The following is a 19495-nucleotide window of genomic DNA, read 5'->3' on the forward strand; positions in this document are numbered from 1 at the left end:
TGATGTAGAGGTCAACTTTTGCTGTGTAACAACCAGCATTAAAGCCTAAAGTGTATTTAGTTTTTCATGAACAGTGCCTTAGGTTTTTTAACGCAAAATAATATTTGTGACAATTTCTGTCACGCGCGAAAGGCGAGTATAACTTGCAAATATCCAGGTTAGAAGCTGAATATACCCTAGATTCGGAAAATCTGAATAGCAAATTCACCCCAAAATTTAAAGTGCGGTGTACCGCAGTGCTTTCTATGTTACACGTTGGCCAGTAGTTGACTTCGTTATCCAGGGTTTCCATACTGTGCTTATTTTCAAGATATGTGTATATTTCTAAGAAACATTCTTATATTGGATTAAGTGCTTAGTTTTCTCATCTAAACGTGATTATTAGTAATATGTTTTTTCGGTATTCGCTTCCAAAGAAAAACGGCTCATTATCCTAACCTCAAAATCTGGCAAAATTTTCTAAATCTATTCAATTTCGATTCAGAACATACAGGATTTCAACGAATACAACACGGCAAATCCATAGGGATTGCAAAACTTTCTTGCTCACGAACTCTTTTAAATGATTAAAATATTTTGCGAAATGTTTGGATATTTTATTGAAACAGTAGTTTTAATGAACCGACAGATAAACTCGATCGAGTCGACTCAAATACGAATATATACGATCACGTGGACTACAGTCACCGAGAAATGAATTTTGTGACGTACACAGCGGGCGTTCAGCTCATCAATGTTTAACGCTGTTGCACAGGCAGTTGCTTGTCTGCATAATTTATTGCGTGGTTGTCATTACATGGAGGGTATAGCGGGTGAAGCAAAAGTGGAAGTTAATTGTTAACCTTTTATTCTGTTGTTTGCACAGCGCTGTATCGCAAGTAACATGTTTCTTGCTGTGTATGTATACGTTCTCAGTCATGTAGCTTGGTGGTGCAGTCACATGGAAACCAGGATGTGGGACGTTTTGTCAAGCTTTGCTAAATTGTAACAAAGTTTTATGAGAAAGTCAGTGAACAAGCACAAAGCAATTTGTTAGAGGTGTGGCGTGTGATTGAAGCTTTGTGTAACAACTAGATAAAAGTTCGTTTGAGAATATGGTGATAGTTAGGACTTTTGAACCCTCAGGAGCAAGTATGTTGTCGTATATTAGATGTAAAAAATTAACTTAAGATTTGTCGATTTTGTGCATTTCTATTGTATCATGAGAATTTTATCATAAAAATCTCTTGATAGCATTACGTCCAACAAAGACGTAGTAGCAGATATATTCAACAAGTTTTGTGATATATCGGAAGTCGTTTCATTCACAAGGTTTTCAATTGGTGTAATAAGTTTCGCCCATGATTGTGGACATCATCTTTGTTGTAAAAGTCGCAAAGGTGTGACCATCGACTTACGGAGTGTTTATTTGTGAATCTCAATCGTGTTTATCCACTGGTTTGAAGACTTCTGTAAAACAAAAATAACATCAGCATCTTTTTTCTTTCAGATTTTCAGTTTTTTTTCATTTAAGTTTGGTTTGTTTGAATTTGCCGAGATGGCTTCAGCTCCTCCACCCTATTCAGCAAACGATCCCATGACCCCCCCTCCGGTAAACCCCGCTTACCCCCCTCAACCACCGATGCAACAGGCTGGGATGCAGCAACAACCTTACCCCCAACCTGGGTACCAACAAGCTCCATATTACCAACCTGGTCAGCCAGGGGCTTACCCACCACAGCAACCCTATCCCCCGCAACCCGGGTATCCACCACAAGGGGCTTACCCACCACAAGGGGGTTATCCTCCACAAGGGGGATACCCTCCACAGGGACAGCAGATTTCGCAGCAGCAAAGATATGGCAAACAACAACCCCAGCAAGTTGGTAAGGAAAGAGTTAAACAAATAGAAATTCAACGAGAAATGGCGGATCGTGTAAATTGCCGTCCCCCTAATTTACCTTAGTTTGGAAAACGTCTTAACAAGCAATTCAGCCGAACGTCCTGGAGCTCCGCAATCCTTTTTACTGATGTCACGAATTAACCAATTTGTAAGAGTTTTATTACACGTAGTCACATAAATGCGGTCGTCATGTAGAGTTTAAATTAGCCGAAAAAATAAAGGATTTTTCGAAAGATTTTGGAAATTGTCCTGTTGTATTCACTCCACGTTTCGTCTCGTGTCACCCTGGTCGCACCATCCAAAGAGGTCATTTCAATTGTTCCGTAACAATGTAATCGCCTGTTGAGATTGTGTATTACGCAACAGCATTAATGTGTAATTATGTGATTAAAACTATCGATTTTCGCTTTCCTTTCCCAAAAAATAGCGCCTAAATTCAAAGTGAATGAGAGCAGAGTTGCGTTGTGTTTTTATATAGTGGCATGGGACGTTGTTCACTGTTATCGGACATAGAAAATGCCAAGTCAAAGTTTGTCGAAACAAATGCAAACGTCCATTGCCTGTTAAGGTTTTCACCAAGTTAGGGTTTCTACGACACAGTCGGAAAACTGCATCAAAATCAAAACCTGTCATTTGTGTTTTCGTCACCTGATAATCCTCCTCTTTTGACCTTGACTTTTTATAAAAGGCATTAATTTGTAATTCCCCATATTCTTACCTTTTTGAAGTCCAAATTCCAGCTATTTGGTGACCCCTAGAGGAAGTGTATTAGCCATGGCAGAGAATTTTACAGTTTGTGTGCCCTCACCTGAATTTGACACAAACTGACAAAATATTCTTCAACATTTCAGTTGTGGTTGAAGACCAGAGGAACCGAAGAAAGCAGGACGACACTGAATGTTTCTTAATGGCGTGTTGTGCAGCTCTACTGTGCTGTTGGCTGCTCGACTGATTATTACACCTACGTCAAACTTTTCCAGATCCTTCATCATCAAAGTTGTCGGTCACGTGATGTGCTCCTTATGTAAATAACTTCGGTAGCAGCTGTTTTTGCTTTATTTCTTTTTCAACCGCGTAGTATTAAAATAACCGGAAAAAAATAAAAACTGTCGTGCCGACAGTGGTTGCTTTAATGTGTGTGACGCAATGTCACGATACTTTTACGTCTTCGATAAAAAGGGGCAACCATTATGATTTTAATTCGTTTCATGCTTTCAGTATGTTTTCCGTTTGCGTTGTTTTTTGGCAACCCAATTGTGAATGTGTATTGGAGAGGTGTCTCGTTTAGCCAAGAGGTTTCCTCTTTAAAATGGCGCAAAATTCCCGTAAAGTTGCCGCCTTGATTGCTACCTTACTTAGCAGATATATATTTCTCTACGGTCGTCCTTCCCATGATTTCGTAAACAAACTTATGTTTATTCGTTGTTTCGGGTTTAGTTCGCTATGAATTTTTCACAGTTGTTGAGCAATTCACACAAACACACAAGGAATCAGACTTTGGCTGTTGTTGCCCACGACACAAAAATCAAACGACAAAGCAACAGTTGCATCAAGTTGTTGTACTTCCCTGGAAAACAAATTGTGCTTTTCGCTCATCCACAATTTGTTGACGTACAACAACTGGTAAGTGTTGCTTTGTCGCCTGTTTACGTGACGTGGGAGTCTGGCGATTCTTGTGTTGTTGGAGAATTGCTCAGTGTTGCAAATGTGAAAAAGCCATATTGTACGAAAGCCGAAACACCTAATAAATACAACTTTGTTTGCACTTGTGTCTGTAAGGTAATATTACCTGATTTTTGATGTTGGCGAAAAGTTTAGTTGAGAACAAGCGTGAATATATTGTGACGGTCTGCGTATTTGCACCGCTTGATTTTCGGGTATGAGTTATATGTTTGTTCGCTTTCCTTCAGCTTCAAGGTCTATGTTTTCGTCTGTTTTGTGCAACTGCTGGAACTCACGGCATGTATGTATTTTTCTTGCTACCTTTGTTTAAAGTTTGTTGCAGTCTAACAACAATTCTTCCTTTAGTGCCACTTGTATATTCACTAATAAATTACATATTGCGCTTTACAAACGTGAATATTTTTAGCTGCTTGCCCAAACTCACACCTTGGGGGTTTTGTTGCTATTATTTCTATTTAAGTTTACGTCACAAAACTTTGTTTGCATCAAAACACGAAATTTGGTGAAAATTGTTAGTTTGATCCGTTACGTCACGTGTTCGTGACCAACCAGAGCGTACACAAAGGGTTTGAAGATAGCAGGGCATAAGACACGAAATGCTGAAAAGGAAGTTGATTAAACTGTAGCCATTTCAACAACTATAGCTTCTCATTAACAGTGTTATACGATTTTCGCTGCTGAGCTTAATAACATCAAGCGGCACAATATTTGTCCAAGGTTTCTTTAACATTTTATCCGTTTCTTTTTTCAGTTTTATCTGCGTTAAATTTCTATACAGTCAAGCTACAGTGCAGTAGCAAAACGCAGCAGGTAACAAAAGAAAAGTGTAGAAATTCTAGATACCAATCACATACCACAGGCTATAAATTGAAATTATGACTTCGTGAAGTTATTCACAGAAAAACTTGACACAGGACAAGAAAACTTTATTACTGGAGAAGAGACAGATGTTTTTTCTGTTTGCAAATACGATAGTTATGGTGCGTTCAATCGGCTTTGGGGTCGTGTTTGACTTCTCGTTCCTGAAGTAAAATAACATTACCACGGATCGTAACGACATGGAATCCGCCTCATAACGCGAACGGAGATAACTTCCAGCATGCTGTTGTTTGCCAAACCCAAACAAATGTAGTCAATATCACATAGCTTGTTAGTCCAGTCTTGTTTGTAATTAAGTCCAATATCGCTGGGCAAAGCAAGCTGAAAATTGGTAAGTTTCTTAAAAACTAAAATAGTAACAATATGTTCAGAGGATAATTCCGCAATTTGAAACGCTTAACAATCTGGAACCCCATTGTTGACGTAATACAATCAGCTTATATTGTTTCGTTCGCTTGTGTTAGTACAGTCCACAGTTAGTGATGTCAGGTTACATGGGTTATATCAGGCTAGAATAGTTAGTCAAGCATTTACGTAGTTAATACGCTACGTAACTGAACATGGAAGCTGTGCTACCAGCAGTGCCATGATATAAGGCAACAGCATTAAAGATGTTTTTCAGTTCTTTGACAGAAGCGAAATGATTGAGGTTAGCCAGGAGTCATTTTTACGTTGATTTTTTCGCAAACTCATTTAAATAAAAACAATTCCTTGATCTCAGCAGTCGTTTTGAAATATTGTCGGATAGTTTTAAGATGTTGAAAAAATGCCATCAAGCAGCCCTAATGCTGTTTTGTAAGATTTCTGTTGTAACGTAGCGCAACAAAGAGAAACAGAACAAAATAATTTTTCTGCTAGCACTGAAATCATAAATTAATTTTAAATTTAAAATGTAACGTCCAGGTCCAGTCTCTTTGTTGAATTTTCCAAGGTTGTTTGTACAAAACGAGATAAAATTTAAAACTAGTTTTAAACACAACTTCATACATATCAATATTATGATGTCATCATCCGGACCACATGACCTAAGTCGTCCACCACCTTATAACCCGGCCTTTTTCTCACAAATTCCCACCCCCACTAGTGGGCAGTATGGAGGTCAGTAGCATCTTTAGCAGCAAAACATTCAGTCACACGATAGCGGTAGACTTACCAAAGTGTCAACAATGCACGTTCCGCTAGACTGCTTGTGAAAATGGTGTATTTTAAATATATGCTTGTTCATTCTCTCAAATTCATATGGCAAGAGTGAGAGTAATACCAGATAATCATGAGGTTTTCAGGCTTGGCAGCCCAGGCAATGCAGCCCAGCTGGATCAGCCACTTTTTCCTGACAAGTCGAAGCAAGATTTGAAAAATCAAGCTCCCGGTGAGGTTTGAACTCACGACCCTGGGCTAACCAGGCCCAACGCTCTACCAACTGAGCTACAAGAGCTCAGTGGTTTCACGGGGTATATTGTGGCCAAGGTACACTGGTGCGCAAGCGCACAACTTGCCAGGCTGTGATCGCCAAGCAAGGACCTGCGCAGTGGGGCGATCCTGCCTATCATGCCATTGCATGAAATATTACTGCGTAATACCAGATAATTCACACCCTGTAAGGTTTGAACTCACGACGCTGAGCATTATGAATCCATCCTCCAATAAGCATTTAAAAATGATTTGATTTCCATGTTTTGTGACGTAATTAGTGACGAGTATGGATCAGCCAATCGCAGTGTGGGAGGTGGGGAGGGAAGATTACAAAGGATGGCAGTTGTATCCTGGTGACGTCAGCTGTTTTCTTGAGGAATCTTTCAAAGAGTTTGTGGAAAATCCAGCGGTTAAAAACATCGCCAAACTCACGGAAACACGAATTTTCGATTTTGCTTTTAACGAAGAGGTTGACCAAACAAATAGTGAGTATTTTCCTAACGCTTTAATTAGGTACAACTCCAAAGTGTTGCAGTGTTAGTGAAATTGCAATCAGTATAATGCGATCAGATGTAGGCAACTTGTTAATAATAATTATTTTCATGTTTACTTACCTTGAGTTTGGCTTATGAAGTTTTGTATCGAGTCGTGAAAGTACAAAACGTCCCAAAATCTACTCTAGCCGACATTGTCTACATAAAAAACAAAAGAAATTGTTTTTCCTGCTTTCTTCTTCACTAGAACTTCCACGTAAAATCATGTGGTAATATTTTGTTCCAGATCATGTTTATCCAATCCGTCGCCTGGAAATGTCGTGTGATTGTGCCCTGGCGCAAAGGATAGTTTGGAAATGGGGAATCACCCAAGATGCGAACACCGTGCAATGGAATTCGTATTGCGCGGAAGTTGTCAATCTTCTGGAGAGAAAATTTTGTGATAATGAGCAGACTGTGAACCTTCAGCAAGAGTTTCCTCATCTAGATATGGAATATTCGGTTGATTTTCCAAACATGATGCAGGTATACAAGTTAATGTACGCAGCATGCACATGTTTAAAAAATAAATAAATATTAATAGTAATAATAACAACAAATAAATTAAAATACAAGAAAATGCGTTTGTTGTTAAACGTCGGTTACTTAAACATACCCTCTCTATTACTTTAAAATGTTTACCCTGCAGTAATTATTATTATTATTTTTTTTTTAGATTAACAACCATACAAAAACACCTCGCAGAATATCAAGAGTTAAACTGCAGGATTCTTATCCGAAAGCTTTGGCGAGAAAAGTAAGAAAATATCACATTAATTGTTGCTTTGTTATATAACTGTTGTATAGCTTATACTATAAACACAATAAAATACAAATACAAACTCTACATAATCATAATAATATCATTGTTGTGTTTAATACTTTATTTGTGCATAACTTAAAAAACTGCTGACAGGCAATTTCAAATAATGTGCAACTAAAAGCTTTCCTTAATTTTAGAAAGAAACAGCACCCGAAAGTCCCGCTGTTGCACAAGCAATGCAATTAGATGTTGTTCGAACCGCGAAGCTTCTTGGCTACGATGATATGATTCTTCGGGCAGTGGTTTCAAGGTAAGATTTACTGCGCGCATAAGCATTTAAATGGGCTGCAGACAGAGTCACTATTTCAACTTTAACAGTGACGCGGAGCCTGATGTCACTATTGGTTGTTAGCAGTTGCGTTGCCACAGTGTGTTCTGACCAGGTTTGTCTCAGGACTTGTATCATCAATTACAATTACTCGTCTTACAAACCTTTGCAAAGAAAACGAATTTTTCCTCTCAATACTTTATTCTAGATGTTGGCCGAAGTCTTTGTCAACCATTCAAATCCTACCTTGCAGGTCTTAATGTTCTGTATGATTTGCTCGGTAAAATAAAACCGGGGTGTTTGCCAATACTAGTGATGTAGGGTTCAAGATATGTTGCAGGCGATTACAACAAAATGGAATGTACAGCTGCATTGAGGATTTGTTGACGGATGTTACGACGGAGAGTACGTCGCTAAAATCCTTTGTTCAATCCAATCCATCAGGTTCTTGCCCCCATGTCTTGCTAAACCTGTTCCATAAAATTTCCTCGGGATTAATTCTCACATAAGAGTTTTCAGTACAGCAAAATTTTTCAAAGAATAGTTTTCTTTTTTAAGTCAGACTTGGACGTGGCCAGCTATTACTTAAACACATGATCATAGTGAATGTTCAAGTAAGTGAATATAGGAATTCCCTCCAACAGCTATCTGTCAAAATTCACGTTTGTCAAACTATCTTTATCTAACGTTTAGAATCCCGACCTCCCACCAGAGGGCGCACGCAGGAAGACAGAAGTTGCAAGATTTGCATGGACAACCAAGCTGATGTGGCGTTTGTTCCGTGTGGTCATTTCTGCTGTTGTTCGTCCTGCGCCAAACACGTGCGAAATTGTCCGATGTGTCGGAAGTCAATCCAGACCACCATGAGAATATACATGTAGATGTAAAGGAAATTCTTACATTGGTAAAAACCTTTACATTGCTTTGCATGATATTACTCAATGCATAGAACTACCAAAATCGACGATTATTGCATTAAGTGAAGTGTTTTGTGTGTTTTCGCTGAAATTTTGTGTAACCACTGTTTTTAATTAAGACTCGGGTGTGCTGCTGAATTGCCGCTTTCTACACACTTTTCCACCTGTTTATTTAACTGATGTGTGTTAAATATTAGCAACACAAACAACACTTATCGACAGTAAGACCTAATTGCAAATTAGAAACATTTGCCCTCTGAAGTTCGGTATTTAAGGCGAGAAATGCGGCAGTTATTTGGTTGCGTTTGAAACAAAACAATTGGCGATTACTTTTACGTTTTGAGATACGGTCTTTGAATGTCACGCTTTTACTTCTCTTCTTATCATGTAATAGTTCAAGATAAGTTAATGACATTAAGAGGTAAATTGCATGTTAAACTTTAACTTTTGTGCTTATTTCCAGAACCAGTCGTAAAACATGCGCTGCCCAGTTTATACCACATAAAGCTGCGAGCAATGGCAGCATGTCTCCTTTTTCTGCACTTTTTCTGTTTTCTTTTGTGTTTCGTGAAATACGTCGATCAAATATGCCACGGACGTATTTGAAATATTGAGCTGAATATTTCGTTCATCCGTGTATGTTTTTGTGCGCAAGCGATTTTCTGTCCCTGCTTTTTCCTGAATTATTTCCAACCGTTGAAGATATTGTAAGTCGAAAGTTCGACATAACTTGTTTTGACAAGATAGTGATTGACTTGTTCTTTGAGAAGTTTTAATTTTCCGAAGTCAATTCCACCGAGCAGGGAAAATATCAGTCTTTAAAAACAACCACCTAAATACCACCAAACGTAATTGCGTAATATGCAAACTGACCCATATTGTCCGCAGTATCACACAATACGTTCCGGTCATGTGTTATCAATAGATTCTGCACATGTTATGGAATAAACACGAGCATTTTATTCCTTTGCTTTCATTAATTATCTGCACATTTGCGAAGTTTCATTACAAAGATGTAACTACAAACGACTCACATTCACAAACTGCACATAAATGCATGCAATAGTGCATGTATGCAGTACATGTAAGTATACATATGTAAAAAGATCACCGTTAATTAGGATTCAATAACACGGTGATAAAAAAACACAATAATTATTGATGGTATGATATGATGTAAGTGGGATAAGCGCTCACATCTTTAAACACAACAAACTGTTCAGGGCCTGTTTTGTGGTCTACTGCACTGTGATAGGGTGCACCCCTACTGTCTGTGGAAAGATATCGCATTTTCCTTTTGCCCTTGCAGTAATATCCGGTAATTACTTCGGATAAAAACATTCTGCGAATGCCATGTTCGTCCTCATCAGCGAATCTATGCGAGTAACTGGCTGTCGTGGCGAAATAAACCCCTTTTCCATAGTGAGTACCTGACAAAATAATTTTTGTCGTCACAAACGGCGCCATAGTTCGTTTATCGTGTACATTACCGTTGAAGCCGCTGTAACTTCTGTCAAATCCATTTTTGTATATGTTTTTGAAAGCGTCCTTTGTAGTTCCGTGAAATAATTCTTTTGTCACCTCAATATGATCCATGTGATGACGATGCAACTGTTCCTTCACAAATTGCTTCTGCATCGTACTACTATTCTGTATTCGTTCAATCTGGTAAAAAATTAAGAAAACGAATGTGGTTTATCAGTTTGATTATAACATAATTTAATTTAAAATTTAGAAAAATTAACCTTGATAATGGTCTGTGACCAAGAAAATCGAGATTTTTTCATCACACGGTGAAATTCCCGTGATTCCTGATCTAAGGGCACAATTTTATACGGTTTCCTACGATCCATTCGTTCCCAGTTACTTGGAACACCTTACAAAGATTTTTTTTTGTAAATAAAATGAATGATGAAACTAAATGTAATTACCTTCTTGCTCATCTTGAACTTTGGTCTCCTTTTCATGTTGTACCAGCAACAAGCGTATTTCTTCTTCATGCTTTAACCTCAAAAAGTCAAATTCACATTTGTACTCTTCCTGTAGTGTTTCCATTGTAGCATTTTGTGAGTCCAGTTGTTCTTGCAGTTGTTTTATTGCTTGTAATTGTTTTTCCGCTTGTTGTCTTTCTATTTTCATTTGTAGCGAATATTCCGTATATTGAGCCTGTTGTTCCGAGTATTTCTTTTCCAACATCTGTATTTTGTTTTCATATTTATTTATAGCTTCTTTCTGCATTCCTATTTGCAATTTTGACTGTTGTTCCTTCTCGTTTTGTTTTTCGAAATTTTTGTTTTCAAAATCTTGTACTTGTTTTAAAAAATTTTGTGTTGTAGCGTTATGACTTTGGATTTCACTTTTTAGTTGTTTTACCTCTTTCTCGTGACAATTGTGCAGATCAGAATATTCAATTTTTAACCTTTGTTTTTCCATTTCAAATTTCTGTATTTTTTCAATACAAATTTGGTTTTCTTTTTCTAATTGGTTTATCTTTTTCTCGTGTTGATTTTGCTGACCCAAAAGTTTACTTTCAATAGTAAGTATTTTATATTCCAATTTCTGTATTGATGCTTTTTTGATTTGAATTTCACTTCTCGACTTTTGTATCGTTTCATTTCGAAGTTGAATTTCTCTTCTATGTTGTTGTGATTCAAGCTCGTACTGTTTTTGTTGTTGCAAAAGTTTACTTTCCAAGTTTTGTTCCTTGATTAAAGACTTTTGTATCGTTTCAGTTTGAAGTTGAATTTCTCTTCTATGTTGTTGTGATTCAAGCTCGTACTGTTTATGTTGTTGCAAAAGTTTACTTTCCAATTTTTGTTCTTTGATTAAACATTTCTGTATCGTTTCAGTTTAAAGTTGAATTTCTCTTCTATGTTTTTGTGATTCAAGCTCGTACTGTTTCTGTTGTTGCAAAAGTTTACTTTCCAATTTTTGTTCTTTGATTAAAGACTTCTGTATCGTTTCAGTTTGAAGTTGAATTTCTCTTCTATGTTGTTGTGACTCAAGCTCGTACTGTTTCTGTTGTTGCAAAAGTTTACTTTCCAAGTTTGGGTCTTTGATTAAAAATTTCTGTATTTTTTTAATCCGAATATTATTATCTCTTCCTACTTGATTTATTTTTTCCTCGCTCTTTTTTTGTAGTTCCAAAAGTTTATTTTCAAGTTTCTGATTTGTTTCAGTTTGAATTTGAAGTTCTCTTCTAAATTGTTGTACCTCTTCCTTGCACCAATTTTGCAGATTAGAACGTTCATTTTCAAACTTTTTTATTTCATTTTCCAATTTCTCTTTCGTTTCATTTTGAAGCTGAATTTCTCTTTTAAGTTGTTTTGACTCAGACTCGTAGTGTATTTGTTGTTGCAAAAGTTTACTTTCCAAGTTTTCTTCCTTGATTAATGAGTTCTGAATCATTACATTTTGAAGTTAAAGTTCTCCACTATGTTTTTGTGATTCAAGCTCGTACTGTTTCTGTTGTTGCGAAAGTTTACTTTCCAAGTTTTGTTCTTTGATTAAATACTTTTGTATCGTTTCATTTTGAATTTGGTTTTCAGTTTTCAATTGTTTTAAATCACTGTATTTTATTTTAATCATTATCAAAGTTTTGCACTCCAAAAAACAACACAAATCTAGAAAAATGGTCGGTTTGGCATGCGAAATTTTGTTTTATTTCAATGTATTTTAATTACGTCCAATGTTTTAACCAACATTCATTCATTACCGCACGCCACTGTAAAGTTCACCTTGTTATGATAGTCGTGTGATTTAATTCGATAAACCCAACTATCGCACACAACAGATATTGATTTTGTCGGATTATTCCACGAATAAGACTGAAATTTCAGCAAGCAATAGTGTGCCGGGTTTAACAAAGGTAGTTTTCCTAAAAATGGTTTGACCAATTGGAGAGGTATTGAAAGTACTGTAACGGCAAGGTCCGGGGTCTAAGGTATGTTCGTCATAGAATAAATGTTGCAGCGAGGCTTTTTACCTCTCAAAATGGCAACCTTCACATATACGTAGGGGATCTCTATACCCCTATAATCACACAACGCAGTAATGTTTAATGTAAGAATTTTGGACGGCTTTAAGGATTAATGGAAATTAGCTTCTTCAACTATCGTAAACCTCAATGCGTGATGCACAAGGAGAACCTTAATTTACTATTTTTATTGCCAAGATACAACCTGCTGGTCGAATGTAATAGGCTAAGGAATAGTACATCGCTTTTATGAGAAAGTTAGCGCACCACTGTGCAAACAAGAACTTTAACGATTGATTGGTAACTGCGCAACGCCAACCTTTGCGTAGGTTTCTTTACATTATGCTACCTAACAGAGTTCAAATAGATCGCCCACGCACGTCTGATTAATATTCAACGTAAAGAGACAATCCGGTACTTCTCAGTCTAGAAAGGGTTTACAAATAGCATTCCGAAAAAGGACGACGACATTTTTTGTATAAGGTAGTACATGGCGTTTCACACGCACGCATCACAAGAACTTGCAATTAAAATGTCTGCTGGAAAATATGAACATTCAACGCAGTTAGGAGTGTACAGTATACCCCTAACTGGCACACAATAACTTGACACAAACAAAATAAAAATAGGTGTATGTAGGTTAACATCACCCATTATTAACCGAGGTAGGCTACACAAATGTTGATAGTTTGCTAAAAGGGGAGTTCTTCAAAAAAGTTACAGTCCACGGCTCTATAGCTGCCAAGTCACAAATAGCAACAAATGATAAAATCTTCTCGAATAAATTATATACAGCTAAGAATAACTGCATGCAAAATCAAATTTCAGCAAGTCAAACCTTTTTATGTTTTCAATTATGTTGCAAAACAAACGTTAAGTAAAACATATTCGAAATTCTATACGATATCTGAGCACCAATCAAGGGCCTACGCATTTGGACGATTCTGCCTTAACATGACATAAAAATTAAGCCTCTGCTTTTTAAACCTTTTTAATTTTTATCTAGTCCTGTACGTTATTCCACGTAGTCTTTGTATCCGTGTAACCTTCTCAATGTTCTCTGTCATCAGGTGTGAAAGTTTCGAGGGTGGCTAAAATGAAGTTAATGATTCATAGTGTTGGTGGCGCAATGTAGGTATTATTACAGGTAATGGACCTTTAAAGGTCATTGTGGTTATCATTAAGTAACGAAACATCCCATTGCACAAACATGCTAATAATGTTTGTCGGTTTCCATAAAAACAAACAAAAATTAAATAAATAAAGTAACCTATAAGTTTATTATTACTTTACCACGCTTGGTGAACTTTCAAAATAACAAACAGTGACTTTAAACATTACAGAGATTTGAATCCGGGATATCTTGGCCGTTTAGGATTTACTTTAGGTCTGATGGTTGAACGTCGTTGTCAATCACTCGCCACCTAAATATTTCTGTGTAACAATGCCGGAAAATTTGGATCTCTAGCGCCACATAGTGCTTAACTGAAACAAAGTGATGTCAGCAACCACCTGTGGAAAAAATCGGATAACTCTGTTAATTTTAACTCACGCGAAAATTTGCATAGTTCTAAAATTAAATCAAAACTGTTTATTCTGGAAGCAATTTACATCCAGTACCACAAACCATCATTGAGCATGGACGACAGCTCTAAACCGCTTTACCTATTTAACATCTAGGTCCTCACTCAGCTCGACACATCAGAAATGATGACGTCACTGCCAAGAACTCTAGGTACAGTTGCTGTCACGTGATGTATTTCAGTCGTATTACCAATTTGCACAATTTTTACAATGATCAGCACAATAATTGAGAGAAAGAGCAATTTGTTGACTCTGCAAATAAACCACTCACGCAAAGATAAACTCCAGTTTAAAAAAATTTCACTATTTTCACTATTTTCAGTTTTAACCAGTCGACTCAAACTGCCACGGACTCAAACTGCAATCCAAGCAAGAAGACATATTTTCTAGAATGCACATAGCTCGAAATGGCATCTCAAATGTTTTTTTTTTCAAATAGAATGCCACACATATAACGTTTTTCCATTTTCTATTTGGATGCATAACAATTATAGGCATCGCACAACAAATAATCGCTTATATCGCTGCAACAGTGATCTGATGCGCAAAACAAGTAAAATCGCAAATCATTTAAGGTCACTATGAACATCGGTCTATAAGCTGCCAGAAACAAACTCGGGGGAATACATGGTATCAGTAAACATTGCGTTGTTTATTGCTGGCATGGGTTAGTACACTGAACTCTTTTTATACGGATGTGATTTGGCATCAGTATCGTTTTTTGTTTAACCAACAAGTATTTTGTTTGTTTCTCCGCGTAAATATGCTGTGTGCTATAACGTTTTGGAAACAAAGAGCATGCAAGCTTTGCATGGTAAGCTGAAATCTGTCTCTTTATTTCGACCAACGAGGTCTCATCAGTTTAGTAAAGTATGATCAGACAGTACCAAATGTTACTTCCAATCCGAAACACAAGCAACACTTATCGAGAGTGCGGTCTAATAGCAGCCTAAAACATTGGAAGAGAGAAAACAACTTGACCCACGTGACCAAACGCGTCGACTGGTTGCGTTCGAAACAAAACAATTAACGATTCATTCCTCCTCAAATCTCATCATGTCAAATTTAAACGTTCAACAAATGTCAATAACGAAAAGTGGAAAATAAACAACATGTTGCAATTTACATTCAACTTGTGTGCTTTATCTCTGTCCACAACATGAAGCCTCGCTGCATAGCGGACAAAGCAATTTGGGCTTTGTAAGAAGGGCAGTGCATGGAAAACCAAATTCTAAAAAAAATTTTTCCTTTAACTACAAAACGTTCTATTTACATTATTGAGTTGGCTTTTATTTAACCGTGTATGTTTTGTACGCAATCGTTTCCATACTATTTTGTGAAAATTTTCTATCTGTGAAAGCTATTATAGGTAGAAAGTTCGACATATCTTGTTTATACAAGACGTTAATTGACACGTTCGTTGAGTAGTTTTGCTGTTCCGCCGTTATCTCCGTTGCGCAGATGAAATATCCGCCTTCAAAAACGACCACCTAAATACCACCCAAAGTAATTGCGTAATATTCAAACTGACCCATATTGTGCGCAGAACTACATAATACGTTCCGGTCGTGTGTTATCAATAGATTGTGGACATGATATAGAAAAACACGAATTTGTTTATATTACATTGTTTGATTAATTATCTACACATAAACATAGTTGCGTTACAAGCTGTAAATACCAACGACTCACATTTACAAATTTTACATATACGCATACAGGAGTGCACATGCAGTCAAGTAAAAGTAACATTAATAGTAAGTATTCACAACGAACAAAACAAGGTAATAAAAAAATCCGTTATCACTGACGGTATGAAATGATGTAAGTGGGATATGCGCTCACATCTTTGAATACAACATACATTTGTGGTGTTTGTGTGTTGTCCACTGCACTGTGATATGGAACACCCCTACTGTCAGTGGTAAGATATTGCATTTCGCTATTGCCTCGGCAATAATATCCGGTAATAACTTCGGACAAAAGCATTCTGCAAATGTCATTTCCGTCACTTTTCGCGAAGCTGGCGGAGTAACTGGCTGTCGTTGCAAAGTAAACTCCTTTTCCGTATGCTGTACCTAAAACAATTTTGTTTTTTTTACAAAACGGCGCTTTAGTTCGTTTATCGTGTACATTACCGTTGGAGCCGCTGTAACTTCTGTCAAATCCATTCTTGCAAATTCCCTCAAAAGACTCTTTCGTAGTTCCATGAAATAATTCTTTAGTAACAGGAATATGATTTAGTTGATGACGACGCAACTGTTCCTTCACAAATTGCTTCTGTACCGAAAATTGGTGAATCAGTCGCAAATTTTGTACTCGTTCGATCTGTTGAAAACATAAAACAAAAATCGTCTATCGGTTTTACTTCAGATTTTTTTTGTATTTTGTAACAAAAGCGCACTTTGATAATAGTTTGGGATGCGGAAAATCGAAATTTTGTCATAACACGATGAAACTCCGGTGATCCATTATACAAGGTCACAAGTTTCATCGATTGTCCACGCTCCATTGGCCACCAGATACTTGGAACACCTTACAAATAATTTTATGTTAATTAAAATCAATTTAAAAGTTTAAACATTAAATAATTACCTTCCTGTTCATGGGAAACTTTATCTTCCTGTTGTTGTAGTTCCAACTCATGTTGCACCAAAATCAGACGAATTTCTTCTTCATGCTTGGACCTCAAAAAGTCAATTTCGCATTTGAACTCTGTCTGCAGTGTTTCCATAGTGGCAGTTTGTGAGTCCAGCTTCCCTTGTAAATGTGTCACTACTTGTAATTGTTTTTCACTTTCTCGTGTTTCTTTTTCCTTTTGCTTCGAATGTACCATATATTGGGCATGCTGGACAAGCAATTGTTGTTGTGAGTATTTGTTTTCTAACATTTGTATCTTGCTTTCATATTTCTGCACAATTTCTTGTTGCTCTTGAATTCGTATTTTTAATGTTCTTTGTTGACCAAACAATTGGTGTTCCATCGTTTGTATTTGGTTTAAACAATTATCGATTGTTTCTTTCTGAAATTGAACTTCACTTCTTAGTTGTTGTACCTGATCCTCGTGCCAATTTTGCAGATTAGAACGTTCATTTTCAAACTTTTTTATTTCATTTTCCAATTTCTCTTTCGTTTCATTTTGAAGTTGAATTTCACTTTTCAGTTGTTTTGACTCAAGCTCGTAGTGTATTTGCTGTTGCAAAAGTTTACTTTCCAATTTTTGTTCCTTGATTAAAGACTTCTGTATCGTTTCATTTTGAAGTTGAAGTTCTCTTCTATGTTGTTGTGACTCAAGTTCGTACTGTTCCTGTTGTTGCAAAAGTTTACTTTCCAAGTTTTCTTCTTTCATTAAAAACTTCTTCATTATTTGATTCTGAATTTGATTTTCGGTTTTCAATTCTTTCAATTCTTTCAACTCTTCCTCGTACAATTCTTGTGTTCTAAATTTTATCCTTATGTCACTCAGCAACTGCTGCCGTTCTATTTCCCATTCAAGTTGTTTTTCTTTGAAATATTCTTCGTTTCGTAGTTCTTCTGTAAAATCAAAGTATCTTATAGAAAAATAAATAAGCCGCTACGTTTTCATAACCTGTAAAAATACGAATTGTAATCAGACTCGTACGTCCCGATTCTCCATCGACCCACTGGACAGAACCCAACTGAGCGATCATAGCTATCGTATCGAGATAACTAAGTCCCGTAGCCCAGAGCGGTGGGTCTGGTAAACCTAAGGTTTTGAGTTCAAACCTGACGCTGAGCTTATTTTTTGTTAAGAAGTCCATGAGTCTTTTATAGTAACAGCCGCTCCAATGAAAAATAATTAATTTGGTCAAGGAATAACCCAACCCTTTCAGCAGAAACATTGCAACCCGCTCTGCGAAGAAGAATTATGACGATAAATTGGTAACTGCGCATCTATACGTTCAACCACAACTACCTCAAGGTAGGTTGCGTTACTTTGGACTGCTCAAACGTGCTTTGTATGTTAAATCTCTGCCTCTGTCTGATAGAACTGACTCTCAGTTGTTCAGTCTCTCTGCTGACCAAAAACATTCTGATTTTAATTTGCCGAAACCACAGTGTACCAAGACCTGGATTTATGTTATTGAACAGTCATCAGAAGTCCGCATTTGATGCACACGTGATTACTTTGGAACTGTATTGATGAACGTCACATTTGTCAATGTGCGACTAACACCGTTTTTCAAGAATGTTTAGAGCAAGATGTTAGAATAGTTTTATTATCCTGTTATGCCCTTGCTTATGGTTGGTTAGTTTTTATACATTTGTAGGTATGTAACTTGACTGCCTTTCAATAGGAAACCAGGTTAGTACAAAACTTTTAGCTGACAGTCGTCAAAAACAAACCGTTGCCTCCTGCAATACTTTCCAATCTTACTGCAATTATTTATCGACAAAGGTTACACCGTAGTTCCTCAGTCAAGTCTTAACTAACAGTAGACAGGAATTTGTTTGCGAAGCTCAAAACCTTTTTCTCGTATTTGTTGAACCAAAAGCTGCACTCGTTACGCATGGTTTGTCTTCAACGATTCAGTAAATTTTGTGTTTCGTCTCAAAAAAAGGTAATCTGTTGGGAACCCAACGGACCGACGTTGACCGAAATGTACCACAAAGTAGATACCCCTGTGTTTCTTAGTTCAAAACCTAGTCCAGCATTGTAGTCACTAGCTGCACTGCTAAAACCTTAAAGGTCGAAAGAGTGTATGCACCACTGTATGCAATCCACTAAGTACTGCAGTTACGAAACGAATATTTTTGTTAAAACGTAAGTGTAAGTTTAAAAGGTAATTGTTTGCTTTCCTGAACACGATGCAGTAAATCAATATATCAAAACTATTCAGCTTCTCCTTTGAACAAACGATATCACCACTGGTTGAAGGTTACAGTACTGCTCAACCGCGACCCTTCATGCGTCAGTTATTTGGTTGCATTCGTAGCAAAACACTTGGCGATTACTTTTTCGTTTTGAGATACGGTCTTTGCATGTCACGCTTTTACTTCTTGGATTTTTTTTATGTAAAACCTTGCATTCAACTTGCGCGCTTGGGTTTCCAGAACCGGTCGTAAAACATGCGCTGCCCAGTTCATATCTCATCTCATGAGGCTGCAAGCAATGTCATCGTCCTTTTTTTGTATAGTCCAAGTTGCTCGCCGCAAGCCAGACGAAGTGATTTAGGCTTTGTAAGACAATTCTTAAAAATAATATTTTTTCGCCAAGTTCTAATTTTTTATGAAATCATTCAACTTTAAAAGGACCTATTTAAAAAATTTAAACAGAACATTTCGTCAAGCAAAATATTTCCTCAATATATGTAGCGATTTTCTGGCCCTGCTAATTCATGAATTATTTTGCATCTGTGGAAGCTATTGTAAGTCGAAAATTCGACATAACTTGTTCAGACAAGACATGAATTGACTTGTTCTTTGAGAGGTTTGATTTTTCCGAAGTCAGCTCCGCCGAGCAGGGGAAATATTAATAAAAATAGCTGTTGTCAGGACTTTAACTCTTAAAAGGT

General features: G+C 36.9%; 3 protein-coding genes across 3 annotated transcripts; 2 read left to right on the forward strand and 1 right to left on the reverse strand.

Moving 5' to 3' along the window:
• The first annotated feature begins 1463 nt into the window (after positions 1-1463).
• On the forward strand, positions 1464-3956 carry LOC145906021 (uncharacterized). Its single transcript, XM_082993395.1, has 2 exons — positions 1464-1865; positions 2734-3956. Exons 1-2 carry the CDS (start codon positions 1538-1540, stop codon positions 2832-2834), a joined length of 429 nt encoding a protein of 142 aa, XP_082849521.1. The 5' UTR covers positions 1464-1537; the 3' UTR covers positions 2835-3956.
• Positions 3957-5445: 1489 nt separating this feature from the next.
• Positions 5446-9188, forward strand: LOC145906891 (uncharacterized). The gene is made up of 7 exons (XM_082994354.1): positions 5446-5542; positions 6136-6342; positions 6638-6876; positions 7067-7147; positions 7351-7463; positions 7822-7925; positions 8175-9188. The coding sequence occupies exons 1-7, from the start codon at positions 5446-5448 to the stop codon at positions 8360-8362; spliced, it is 1029 nt and encodes a 342-aa protein (XP_082850480.1). The 3' UTR covers positions 8363-9188.
• A 6439-nt stretch (positions 9189-15627) lies between these two features.
• On the reverse strand, positions 15628-17629 carry LOC145906893 (uncharacterized). Its single transcript, XM_082994355.1, has 5 exons — positions 17548-17629; positions 16554-17492; positions 16363-16493; positions 16097-16286; positions 15628-16036 (listed from the first exon to the last, which is right to left on the reverse strand). The coding sequence occupies exons 1-5, from the start codon at positions 17627-17629 to the stop codon at positions 15762-15764; spliced, it is 1617 nt and encodes a 538-aa protein (XP_082850481.1). The 3' UTR covers positions 15628-15761.
• Positions 17630-19495: the final 1866 nt, after the last annotated feature.

The sequence above is a fragment of the Ascidia mentula genome, chromosome 6, assembly GCF_947561715.1.
Source record: "Ascidia mentula chromosome 6, kaAscMent1.1, whole genome shotgun sequence".
NCBI lineage: Eukaryota > Metazoa > Chordata > Ascidiacea > Phlebobranchia > Ascidiidae > Ascidia > Ascidia mentula.

Bases quoted from the DNA above. Each gene is read 5' to 3' on its own strand.
- LOC145906021 (XM_082993395.1), top strand. From the start codon at position 1,538: ATGGCTTCAGCTCCTCCACCCTATTCAGCAAACGATCCCATGACCCCC. The intron at 1,866-2,733 runs GTAAGGAAAGAG...TCAACATTTCAG, and splicing joins ACAACAACCCCAGCAAGTTG to TTGTGGTTGAAGACCAGAGG.
- LOC145906891 (XM_082994354.1), top strand. From the start codon at position 5,446: ATGTCATCATCCGGACCACATGACCTAAGTCGTCCACCACCTTATAAC. The intron at 6,877-7,066 runs GTATACAAGTTA...TTTTTTTTTTAG, and splicing joins ATTTTCCAAACATGATGCAG to ATTAACAACCATACAAAAAC. The intron at 7,464-7,821 runs GTAAGATTTACT...GATATGTTGCAG, and splicing joins CTTCGGGCAGTGGTTTCAAG to GCGATTACAACAAAATGGAA.
- LOC145906893 (XM_082994355.1), bottom strand. From the start codon at position 17,629: ATGATCGCTCAGTTGGGTTCTGTCCAGTGGGTCGATGGAGAATCGGGA. The intron at 17,493-17,547 runs GTTATGAAAACG...TTGATTTTACAG, and splicing joins TACAATTCGTATTTTTACAG to AAGAACTACGAAACGAAGAA. The intron at 16,494-16,553 runs GTAATTATTTAA...ATTATTTGTAAG, and splicing joins AGTTTCCCATGAACAGGAAG to GTGTTCCAAGTATCTGGTGG.